Here is a 13,106-nt window from a genome sequence, read left to right as displayed (position 1 = left end):
GACCTTATCTTCTAATAGTGGAGATGAAATATTTCTGAATGTACCCAAGCAAATTATGAACTCCACAGAAGATATCACTTTAAAAATTACCATTAATGATATTTTCTTTTTTCCCTTTTTATTAAAAAGTTTTAAAGTACATATTTGAACATAAACCCCACCCCCCCTACCCCTACCCCTAACCCATACCCTAACCCACCCAATACCTCTACCTCCCCCACCCCCTGACTTCCCAAAGCAGAATACAGGGTATTATTTTCACAATCTTAATCTAAAATATACTAAGTAACTATAATTACACTTTAAATCCAGTCATGCTTTAACTCTCCTTAAACATCATAATATATCTCCATTACAAATATTCTTCACATTTCTATCTAATTCAAAACTTTCAAAGTCCATTCTTCTATAATAAACAAGTCAACATTCTTCCAATATAACAGTACCAAAAATTCTACTATAATTATTAATTAGAAATATCTTTTTCTTAAAGATCTTACATATTCCACTACATTACGTTAACTTTTAAAATTGTAATCTTTTACAATTCAACCATACATAATAATACATTGCATCATCACAACCACATTTTCAAGATTTAGACTAACAATTTAAATACATACATACTAATTTTTAAGATCTACTGTATATACCATCCCCAAATATCCACCATCATTAGATTTTAATTATCCTACAATCTTTAACAAGTTCCATTTCTAAATCTTATTTCTATCAAAGTCCTCCATTAATCTCTACTGTTATTATTAATATTATTCCTTAAATCTAAGTACAACCCATGTCCTTCTTTGAATCTTGAGATCTTTAAATAAAACCAAGGATTGCACAGCTTCTGAAACTATTTCTTGTAACTGTCACTCTCCTTCTTCCTTTCCTTTTTGACTTCTGAGGATGATGGTAAGCCTGCTTTCAATACATTAGAATAAAAATCACATGCCTTCCCTACTGTATTAAGACAATGTCTTTTTCCAGAATAATTCACCACAATCCCCACTGGTATCTCCCACCTAAACCAAAGCTGTTGTTTCTTTAATTCATCTGTCAGAAAGAAAAAATCCTTCCTTTTTCTCAAAATTCTTGGAGGAATTCTCTTTCAGAATCAAAACCTTCTGATTAGCCACTTTAAGTCTTTTATTATAAGAGATTTGAATGATCTCATTTCTAATCTTTCCCTTTGTAAAATATACAACCACATCCCTTGGCAATTTCCTTTGTTTAGCAATCCAAGAATTAACATGAAATACTTTATCTATCTTCTCAAAAAAATCTTCAAGTTGAAACCCCAAAATAGGCGCCAAGACATCCACCAATATCTCTTCCAGATTCTCCTGTGGATTTTCTTTCAAACCTCTGATCCTCAGGGCAAATTCCATATCTCTATATTGCATCATCATTTCATCTTCAAGTTTTTCCATTTTATTCTCCACTTCACCCATTTTAGCCTCCAGCATCAGATTATTTTGTTTCACTTCTTCCACACATTCATCCAGATTCTCAATACAGCCTGAAAACACTTGAAGTGCCATCAAAGTATCCTCCCTTATTTTCTTGTTCTCCTTTCCAATAAATTCTGCCAACTTCTCAAATATTTTTTCAGACTGAATTTTTAAGGCATCGTTTAGAGCATATTGTAAATCTTTTAAAGTCAATACAGATGCAGCAGCTTTGGGAGGTAACTTCAAAGACTGCGTTCCAGATTGCTGAACAGACAAAACGGGTCTATGTGGTTGGGGAGCCATTTTTGCAAGTAATGACTTCCAATACACACTTTCACTTTCTAGTACTTTGTAGTTAAACTGTGAAATAACCAAATTTGGGAAATAACTTTTTAGCACCTCCAAATTATAAATAGCTCTTTTAAGGTTTAAAAGTCCATTTTACATATTCCAACTCAGTTCAAACAGTCACTTTACTTTAAAGAATTTTTTTTTGCTTCTTGTTAAAAAGAAAAAAAATCAGTCAGGCGCCATCTTCCCCTTCTTTCAAAACGATAGTTGGAACAGGAAGAGAGTTTGAATTTCAGAGTTAAAGCTTTGTACTTGATATTTATACTGCTCCTGCATCAGCTCTGCTGCTACCATCACTCAAGATGTCAATCAGATCCGGCAGGAGTGGATTCAGCGTCTTGTTCTGCTAAAGCAGAAGAGTCCTTCGTCCGGAGCATTTCCAGGCTTTGGGGGGGCTCTCACCCTTCATGCCCCAGAACAAATGTTCTGGGGTGCTAGGGAAGCTCTACCCCTACCTGGAAGCTCCCCCTCCCCTCTTTGCCCAAGGAGAAGGGTTTTTGAGCAGCGGAACAGCTGATCGTCAGCTATTCCACTGCTTCAACAGGATCGAAGGGCCGGAGGTTGAATCCAACCGTCCTCGCCGCTGAAGCTGCATTAATGATATTTTCTGTATCTTTGTTATAGTTCTGTCATATATGAATTTGTTCACTGTATATTTAATTTAATTTAATTTAATAATTTGATTTCTATACCGCCCTTCTCCCGAAGGACTCAGGGCAGTGAACAGGGCAATACACAATAAAAATCAAATACAAAAATTAAAAAACCATTAAAAAACCATTAAACATCATGCCCATAAAATCAATACATATTAAGTTAAAAACTAATTTTAAAAACCCAACCCCATCCCGTCAGACCAGGAATTCCCACCCGTATGAATTTGCTTTGTTCCTGTAATATGCGACAAAGTTCCTTTATGTTTTAGCACCAATTCTCCAAAGATTTATTTTTATTGAGCAATTTGGAGACCACATGACTCCTGGTAGTTCTAAGTTGCTTACAGTTTAAAAAGAACAGTACAAAAAGAAAAAAAAAGATTCTCAAATGGCCTGAGGGCCTAGAAAAAACAAAAACTATCCAACCAGGGCTCCAACCTTAACCTATCACAAACTCCAGGGGAATAGTCAGGTCTTCAATAGTTTTCTGGATGTCATCAGAGTGCCAGCGATTTGGATCTCCGGGTGGTACCTTTCCAGAGGGCAGGCATCAGTTCCGAGAAGGCACGCTTCCTGTAATCTCACTAGATGCCTTTAATTGATGGACCCAAAGTGTGCCCACTTGCTTAATCATACCAGCACTTGAATTACACTCAGAAGCAACTAGTCCAATGTCTAGGCTCACATGGGTATAATGAGGCATGTAGATCACTATCTATAATCCATAATCTATCATCTTTTTAGTGGCCTACAGATTACTGTACTCTATTTGTAAAGCAAATAATGTATGAATGACTCTCTGAAGGGCCTTGATCCAAGGATCTCAGTTAATGAGCACTCTACCACTTAGAATATAGAATTTATGCATTATCTCCCGTTTGATGCAAAATTCAAAAAAGGAATCATCTTGTTAGATAATATCATTTTTGTTTTCCCAGGAAAGGTCCAAGAAGAAATTGCAAAAGAAATTGGTGATACCCAGCCAAGGACAGACCACCGAGCCAAAATGCCTTACACTGATGCTGTGATTCATGAAATTCAAAGATTTGGTGATATTGTTCCATCCAGTTTGCCACGTGCAACCACCGTGGATGTAACTTTCAAAGGCTTCTTCATCCCCAAGGTGATCACTCTAAAATTAATGCATTATGTAAGATCTAGGCTTTTGTGTATAGTGTGGTGGAAAAAAAAACCCCAGTCCTTAAATGAATGGAATTGGCTAAATCAAGTTATAAGGCCACAGACTGCTATTATGTTAGAACAATTTCCACTGATGCCTCTCTACTTGCCTATGGGAGATGTTTTTCTTTGGCATCTGGCATTCCCAAATTGCCCCACCTCTTGATTTATGAGAGACGCTTTCCTCCCTTGTTTTATTCTTTTATTTCTCTCTCTCTCTTACTTTATTGCTTTATGTCCTCTTCTTGTCTTCCATAAGCCTTGATTATTGGTTTTGAGCCCTGCATTTAGATCCCACAAGTGTAAGGTAAAATGTTTCAATATAGTAAAATATTTTACTTTATTTTTATTTTAACTTTTTATCCTCTTTTAATATTGTACTTTTAACCTACCCCCTTTTAACCTTTTAAACCCATTTTAACCTTTTAAAACCTAGTTTTAAACTTATTTGTAAACCTCTTTTAACAAACTTGAATGGGGAAAAGAAGGAAAACACAGCACTCTGCAGCAGAGAGTTTATCCAAGCCTTTGAAGCAGCAGAAAATGGAATATTATATTGCAAACAGACAGTCTGTTCCAGTAAGTAACTCATTCACAGTCACCTTAACAGATAAATTTAAATTTATGTCACTCATTGGAATGGGACTTACAAACCGAACTGGAAGGCAAACATCGTGTAGAGCTGTTCTCCTCCCTCTCGGAGAGTGGCTCCCATCCTTGGAGCACAAAAGCAGCCTTTTTTGCACAGGAGAGAGATGTAACAAACTTAAAGGGAGAAAATGTGACAGACTTCCTCTCCACACAAAGTTTGCTTACAGCTCAAACTGTAAATGCAATATATGATCTCTTGTCAATTGTCATAAATAAGGTCAACTGCCTGAAAGAATCTTTCACAAAGTTTGTTAGGAGCCACCCAAATACTGTAGAAGGACTTGGGAGGATAACCATGGATAGACATGGGATGGCTAACTCAGAAAATGAAAGTAGAGAAGGACCTGGTTTTCCTCCCAAAAATTTGAACACACATAGAGAAAACAATCAGGTAAAGGCCTAAGAGATTACCAATATAACTACAGTCTGCAAACTAACCAGGTTACTTTGCAAATTTATGACAAGAGAGTAAATAGAGGGCATTGGAGTAATAGAGAAGCTATTAGGCTGTCTCTGAGCCAGCTGCTCCACTGTGAATTCACTCTGATAGATCTACTACATGCAGAGTGGCTGCCAGCAAGAATGCAATGTATGAGAATTCTCCTATCGTTCAAACAGCCCACAATTTCCTCCAAGCTCTTCAGAATGAAGCCCTTTCTGAGCACCTTCTCAATATTTCCAATAAGGGTCTTTTGCTCAGAAAAATATGCCCACTTCTGAAACAGCATCACCAAGAGGGAACTGTCACTTTAAATCTAGGCTGCAACAGCCCTCACACTACTAAGCCTGAGGCTGCTGCAACTGAACTGACACTGAGAAAGCAAAGAAGTAATATACAAACTGTGTTACCCACAGCTGCAGGAACTGCTGAGGATGTGCCAGAGGAAATGTTGATTGACCTATTCAATACATTGCCAGAACCTCAGCAAGTTAACATCATTCAAAGATTGGGTGACCTAAAAGAGGCACTGACAACAACTCAATCTACAGCAAAGCCTCTATTTAATTTGGCTCCACTAACCACACAACCTTGTGACAATATATTTAATCAACAATCTGCCTTTACCTCAACAGTAAAAAAAGGTAGTCACACAGGCTGACAGTGGGGTAACTGTACTGACTGACCTAGCCTCTGAGAAACAACTGAAAGACAAAGGGCTTCATCACACAGTGCCCCCTAAGCTGACAGACACTAAGGATATAATCCAGCTTCCATCCTCATTTGATTTAGAAGTTCCCACAACATCTTTCCACAATATGAATCCTCAGCTATGCCCCTCCAAAAATGGACATAAATCTACATTGATAGACTTAAGCCAGAGTACCTGCCCATTGGAAAAAAAATCATTCTTGGAGCAAGAGCAGAGGCACACTGGCAACCAAGATACAGAGGAGCAACAACAAGTTCTGCAACCCATGAGGAGAAATATTGAACCTCACAACAACTGTGTTTATATGGGAAGCTTAGATGATATCGACCAGGCTCCAATGCCAAGTTGACATCTGGCATTTTTACCATCTAGCCAATCAACCAAGCCAGACCACCTTGCCTCTGAGAACCCCATACAGTTGATGACCTGGAACATAGCTGGCTGGAAAGGGATGGTTGATAGTGGACTAATGAGCTTTCTCTCTAGATTTGACATAATAGCCTTTCAAGAAACCTGGCTAACTGAAGTGAACAAACCAGTACAACTGCCAGGCTTTCAGGGATGGGCCTCCCCAGCCCAAAAAACAAAGAACAAAGGGAGACCCTCTGGTGGGCTATGCATTCTTATAAAGCAAGAGTTGCAATGGCAGGGTGAGAAATTATATAACAAAGATAAGTATCCGTACTTTCTAGCTGTCAAATTTGAATATGACCAGTTTGAGTTAATATTGGTAAATGTGTATATTACTCCAACCACATCCCAGCACTATAATTCCGAATATTGGATGGGCTTGGAAGTTATCCTAGAAGATATATCTATACTGTACCCTCAATCCATAGTGGTATTATTAGGAGATCTGAATGCTAGACTGGGTCCCTCTCTGTATGAGCTTACCCAGAAGAAGGGAATCCCAGTGGAGTTCTTTGATAACCATCCTCAGTGTCTCTTGAGAGACTGTAAAAGTAATGCCACTGACCTGCTCCTAGTCTCCTTAATTTTTAAGGGTAATCTCCAAATTTTGGGAAGTAAGGACAAGAATTACACATACCCTTATACATACCACTCAGCTAATTCAAGTAGTGTACTGTATCTCTTTTGTGTGTCTAGAGATAAGGCTGACCTCTTTTCGGAGGTCACAGTACACCTTAGTGAAAATAGCAACCATCAGCCTGTAAGTGTGACATTGCAAGGTCACTCAGATTTAAGACCATATAACATGGCTGACAGATGGCTCACCAAAAAGGTAGAGGTGACCCAAAATAAAAGGTTAATTTGGGCCGAAGTTGATACTAAGACAATATTAAAGGTAAAGGTAAAGGTTCCCCTGCACATGCGTGCTAGTCGTTTCCGACTCTAGGGGCCGGTGCTCATCTCCGTTTCAAAGCCGAAGAGCCAGCGCTTGTCCAAGGACGTCTCCGTGGTCATGTGGCCGGCATGACTAGACGCCAAAGGCGCACGGAGCGCTGTTACCGGTTCCTATTTTTCTACTTGCATTTTTACGTGCTTTCGAACTGCTAGGTTGGCAGAAGCTGGGACGAGTAACAGGCGCTCACTCTGTTATGTGGCACTCGGGATTCGACCCGCCAAACTGCCGACCTTCAATATTAGAATGCCTTAAAACAGAGAATGCTACTAAGTGGGCTAGAACAATCTAGTCATCTACTACTGACTGGATGTCAACCTTCAATGCATTCTCCAATCTTTGTAACATACTGAAGAAACACCTAACAGCTAAACCTGCTACAAAAAGAGCCCAAGTGGGTAGACCTCACTGGTTTGATCCTGATTGCCAGCGACTGAAAAAAAATTGAAGGCAGCCATGAGGCTTGCCCAGAGGAATACTACTGCCCATATACAAGCTAAGATGCTGCACACAAGAAGGGAATATAAAAAAAACTATAACATTAAAGAAAAAAGGTTTTGCCATTTCAATCTGGTCAGAACTTGAGTTGGCTGCCAGAAGTCATAACTCAGTATTATTTTGGCACTCTGTAGCAGGTATCCTGAAGGAACAGAGATTTGTGTTTCACAAACCAATCTCTGCTGAGGACTGGGAGAATTATTATCAGTGGTTGTTTGCCCCCAACGAACCGGTAAAGAAATTATTTTTAAACAGCGATTTGGTAAATCCTAGAACTCCCCTCCCCCTTGGCCACCAGTCTCAGAAAAGGAGATAGTCCATCATTAAAAGCTTAAAGAGCAATAAAGCCCCAGGTGAGGATTTTTTACCAGCAGAATTATTTAAGAAATTTCCCAACTGGTGGGTCCCTGTATTAGCAGGTCTTTTTACACACATAAATAACACCTGCCATATACCAGATGGGTGGAAGATGGCAATAGTTGTCCCCATATATAAAAAAGGGAATAAAAAGGATCCTAGTAATTATAGGCCCATCAGCCTGATTGACATTGTAGAAAAAATATATGCTAGGCACCTTTTGAACAGAATTGAAATCTGGGTAGAGGAAAACAATATCCCCACAGAAGAACAAGCAGGTTTTAGACAAAACAGATCCACTGTTGATAAATGCTTTGTCTTGAACCATCTAATTGCCAAATATGCCTATAAGAGGAGACCCCTGTTTGCTGCTTTCATAGACCTTACAGCAGCATTTGATATGGTAAATAGAGACGTACTATGAAGTAAATTGACATCTCTTAAAATAGAACCCAGACTCCTGGCTTTGATTAAAGCCCTTTACACAAGTACCTGTTTGAGGGTGCGGTATGGGGTTAATGGGGCCCTGACTAACAGGATTCACCCAAATAAGGGGATAAGGCAAGGGTGTATCCTGGCCCCATTATTATTTAATTTATACATCAATGACTTGCCAGGGTTAATGAAGGATACCATGGTACACATGCCGATGATCCTAAATACTTATTGTAACAGCTTGCTTTATGCTGATGATACGATTTTATTATCATACTCACAAGTAGGATTACATAGGCTATTAAGAAGATTCAGCTCTTATTGCCAGGATAACTCTCTAATCATTAGCAAATCTAAATAAAAAATAATGGTGTTTGGAAGAAACCATCAGAGACATAAGTGGCAATTAGATGGTGAACCAATTGAACAGGTTAACACCTTTGTATATTTGGGAGTAACTTTTTCCAAGACTGGATCTTGGGCCTGCCATCATCAATGGAGTACATTTAGAGCAAAAGCCTGTTTGAATTTATTGCTCAAACTAAAGAACCATAGTTACCCAGGGTCACTAGCCCCATTACTCAAGGTTTATAAGGCTAAGGTTCCCACAATGCTCTTGTATGGAACAGAAATTTGGGGTCTTTACTCAACCACAGTCCTAGAACAAACACAGTCCCAGCATTTGAGATGTATTTTGGGTGTAGATCCAAGAACATCTGCTGCAGCAGTTAGAGCTGAATTGGGAATTCATACAATTCAGGCATTATCTAAAATTAGAGCTTATAACTACTGGTGCAAAGTTAATGAATTGGAAAGACTGATAGACTCCCCAAATTATGCCTACTAGAGCAAATAAAACTACAATCACAAATCTGCTGGATCACCAAACTAACAAATTTTGTAAGAAGCTGTGGCCTTCCTGTCTCTTGTGTAACAGGAGAACAATTTGATCTCTGCAGCAAGTGGGAGATCAAACAAATTCCTAACCAACCTAGCTGACAACTTTGTCATCCTAAAGGTGGACGAGGGAACTAGACTTAAAACCATACTGGACTTAATACTTACTAATAGAGAAGAAGTAATAGAGGGAGTTGAAGTTACCAGAACCTTGGGCAAAAGTGACCATGTCATACTGAAATTTAATAGAACACAAACACTAGCAACAGAAAACAGTCCCCAGGTCTTAAATGTCAAACGAACTGACTTTAACAAATTCAGAGAGAACCTAGGAAAGATCCCATGGATGAAAATCCTAAAGGGGAAAACAACTGAAGAAGCATGGGAAACCCTGAAAAATATGATTATAAAAGCCCAGTCTAGCACAATACCACTGAAAAAGAAATACAAGAAATACAAGAAGAAACCAGCATGGCTGCACAAAGATCTCTCTGACAAACTGAAAGACAAAAAGGACAAATACAAAAAATAGAAAGAGGGACATATAACTAGGAACGATTATCAGCAGACAGCCAGAATATGCAAAGATGAAGTCAGGAAAGCAAAGGCTTAGGATGAACAAAGAGTTGCAACAGAAATCAAGGATAATTTAAGAAAAAATCTTCCAATATACTAACAACAGGAAAAAAGTCAAGGAAATAACAGGCAACAGAGAGAAAGCAGAACTGCTTAACTCATACTTTGCATTAGTCTTCACACAAAAAGAAATCATAGCCCAACATACCAAAAAAACACCCCACTGAAAAAGACATACTAGAAACAAAAATTAAAATAAGCAAGAAAATGGTAAGAGAACACCTATCCAACCTTGATGAATATAAATCACTGGGGCCTGACAGATTATAACCCAGAGTTCTGAAGGAGCTGGCAGATGTTATCTCAGAACCATTGCACCATATTTTTAAAAATCCTGGAGCACCAGGGAAATAACTGAGGACTGGAAAAGGGCTGATGTGGTTTCCATCTTCAAGAAAGGAAAAAAAATGGACGCAGAAAACTACAGACTAATCAGTCTAACATCAATACCTGGGAAGATCCTGGAAAAGATAATAAAAAACAGATCTGTGAACAAATAGAAGCAAACAAAGTTATAATTAGTAGCCAGCACAGGTTTGTCAAAAACAGATCACGTCAAACCAATCTTACTTCATTCTTCAATAAAGTGACTAAACTAATAGACTAGCAAAATACTGTGGACATAGTATACTTAGACTTCAGTAAGACATTTGATAAGGTAGACCACAACCTATTCCTTGGTAAGCTAGAAAAAGGTGGAATAGACAACTTCACCACCAGATGGATCTGTAGCTGACTGGCAAACCATACTCAATGAGTAGTCCTCAACGGCACTACATCCACATGGAGAGAAGTAAGCAGTGGGGTACCACAATGTTTCATCTTAGGCACAGTACTCTAATATCTTCATCAATGACGAGGGAATTGAAGGGGAACTCATCAAATTTGCAGATGACCCCAAACTGGCAGGAGTAACCAACACCCCAGAAGACAAACTCAGGATTCAAAAAGATCTTGACAAACTTGAACAATGGGCCCTGTCTAACAAAATGAGTTTCAATGTGGAAAAAAGCAGTTTTAGATTTAGGCAGGAAAAATCAAAGGTACAAGTACAGATTGAACGAGACCTGGCTTAATAACAGGAACTGTGAGAGGGACCTTGGAGTCCTAGTGGACGATCACTTAACCATGAGCCAGCAGTGTGCAGTAGCTGCCAAAAAAGCTAATACAATCCTGGGTTGTATAAACAGAGGCACAGAATGAAGATCACATGAAGTATTAGTACCACTTTATAAAACCCTAGTAAGACCACACCTGGAATACTGTTGCCAATTTTGGTCACCATATCACAAAAAATATGTTGAGAGTTTGGAAAAAATTCAGAGAAGAGCAACTAAGTTGATCAAAGGCCTGGAGACTAAAACCTACAAAGGACGGCTGCAGGACTTGGCTTTGGTTAGTCTAAAGAAAAGAAGAAACAGGAGTGACACGATACCAGTATTCCAGTACTTGAGGGGCTGCCACAAAGATGAGGGGGTCACCTTATTCTCCAAAGCACTAGAGGGCAGGACAAGAAACAATGGTTGGAAACTGAACAAAGAAAATTAAGGAGAAACTTCCTGACAGTGAGGACAATTAACCAGAAATCATGGGCACTCCATCACTGGAGATTTTTAAGAAAAGGCTAGACCACAGGTCGATAATCTGCAGTTCTGGAGCCGCATGCGGCTCTTTCAGCCTTCTCCTGCGGCTCCCAGTTTGGAGAGAGAGAGAGAGAGAGAGAGAGAGAGGCACTTGCACTTCCCTTCTCTCTCTCTCTCTCTCTCTCTCTCTCTCTCTCTCTCTCTCTCTCTCTCTCTCTCTCTCTCTCTCTCTCTCTCTCTGTGTGTGTGTGTGTGTGTGTGTGTGTGTATGTAACTCACGCTGTCCTCGGAGAAGCTGACAAGCTTATTGCTACACCTTTGCTACATCTCCACAGGAAGCAAGAAACAGGAAGCAGCAAAAAGCAGAAGCTCTCAAGAGCAAGAGAGCCAGCCCAATAAGAATGTGTGTCAGCTTGTCCAGAACAGTGTGAAGCCAGCTTGCCAGGTGGGCAAAAGATCGGAGAGAGGGAGAGAAAGTGAGGGAGAGAGAGGGAGGGAGAGAGAGAGAAGGGAAGCGCAAGTGCCCCCCCTCTCTCTCTTTCTCTCTCTCTCTCTCTCTCTCTCTCTCTCTCTCTCTCTCTCTCTCTCACACACACACACACACACACACACACACACACACAAACTGAGTGGGGAAAGAGGACTGACAGACCAAGAGCAGAAAGAGAGAGAGAGAGAGAGAGATAGAGAGAGAGAGAGAGAGAAGGGAAGCGCAAGTGCCTCTCTCTGTCTCTATCTCTCTGTGTCTCTCTCTCTCACTCACTCACACACACAACACAGAAACACACTGAGTAGGGGAAGAGGACTGGCAGACCAAGGTCAGAAAGAGAGAGAGCGAGAAGGAGGGAGGGAGAGAGAGAGCAAGAAGGGAAGCGCAAATGTCTCTCTGTCTCTCTTTCACGTTTAATGAAATATTTTGATATTTTTTTAATTAAGACGTGAGGTATGGGGATAATTATGCTATATTTAAAGATGGTAGATAAGCTATTAAAATTGTTTTTACCTGTTGGGATGAAGGAGAAAGGTTTTTTTCCCTCTTTCTCCTGTCCTTTTCTCTTTTTTCTTCCCCGCAATTTTTTTCTTTTCTATTTTTCTGTTTGTAGTTTGCACCGGCTTTTTATTTCATAAATATGAGGAGGACTCAAATAGACGTTTGATTATTTTATTTGAAAGTAACCTTTGACACAGCATCTTTTTTTTTAGTTCAAAATGTTTTTGTTGCATGCAGAAATAAAATTTGTTTTTTTTGCAGCAGTTCATTGATTTCATAAATGCAGCACACTATAGGTGTTTTTTTAAGGGACGCAGTGGCTCAGTGGGTTAGGACACTGAGCTTGTTGATCAGATGGTCGGCAGTTTGGCGGGTCGAATCCTGAGTGCCACGTAACAGAGTGAGCACCTGTTACTCGTCCCAGCTTCTGCCAATCTAGCAGGTCGAAAGCACGTAAAAATGCAAGTAGAAAAATAGGGACCACTATGGTGGGAAGGTAACAGCGTTCCGTGCGCCTTTGGCATCTAGTCATGCCGGCCACATGACCATGGAAACGTCCTCGGACAAACGCTGGCTCTTCGGCTTTGAAACGGAGATGAGCACCAGCCCCTAGAGTTGGAAACGACTAGCATGCATGTGCGGGGGAACCTTTACCTTTATCTTTATAGTTTTTTTTATACATAGCATAAAGGTAAAAAAAAAAACCGATATATGCAGTGCTATCTTCATTTTCGATGTCAACAGGGTTTTGCGGCTCCCAGTCTTTTCTTTTCAGTGGGAAACAGGTCCAAGTGGCTCTTTGAGTGTTTTAGGTTGCCTACCTCTGGGCAAAAGTCACTTGTCTGAGATGGTATAGTTCTCCTGCTTAAGTTGGGGGCTGGACTATAAGACATCCAAGGTCCCT

At 39.8% G+C, this 13,106-nt stretch overlaps 2 protein-coding genes across 2 annotated transcripts in view; both read left to right on the top strand.

Annotated features, from left to right (window-relative positions):
- The window catches only part of LOC308676662 (uncharacterized protein), a gene marked incomplete at its 3' end in the record, with an annotated part of 269,324 nt that overhangs the window by 78,702 nt on the left and 177,516 nt on the right, over window positions 1-13,106 (top strand). The gene's annotated exons all lie outside the window — the stretch shown is intronic.
- LOC308660272 (cytochrome P450 2K1-like) overlaps window positions 1-13,106 on the top strand; it is a gene marked incomplete at its 3' end in the record, with an annotated part of 43,389 nt that overhangs the window by 24,470 nt on the left and 5,813 nt on the right. The window contains exon 7 of the mRNA XM_081314527.1: window positions 3,400-3,584. Within this exon, the coding sequence (XP_081170653.1) occupies window positions 3,400-3,584 (185 nt within the window). The remainder of the gene's footprint in view (window positions 1-3,399; window positions 3,585-13,106) is intronic.

Source organism: Vipera berus, assembly GCF_964194415.1.
Source record: "Vipera berus genome assembly, chromosome: 1".
NCBI classification, from domain to species: domain Eukaryota; kingdom Metazoa; phylum Chordata; class Lepidosauria; order Squamata; family Viperidae; genus Vipera; species Vipera berus.
Note: the sequence above shows the minus strand (reverse complement) of the source record. Positions and strands in the feature narration are given on the sequence as shown.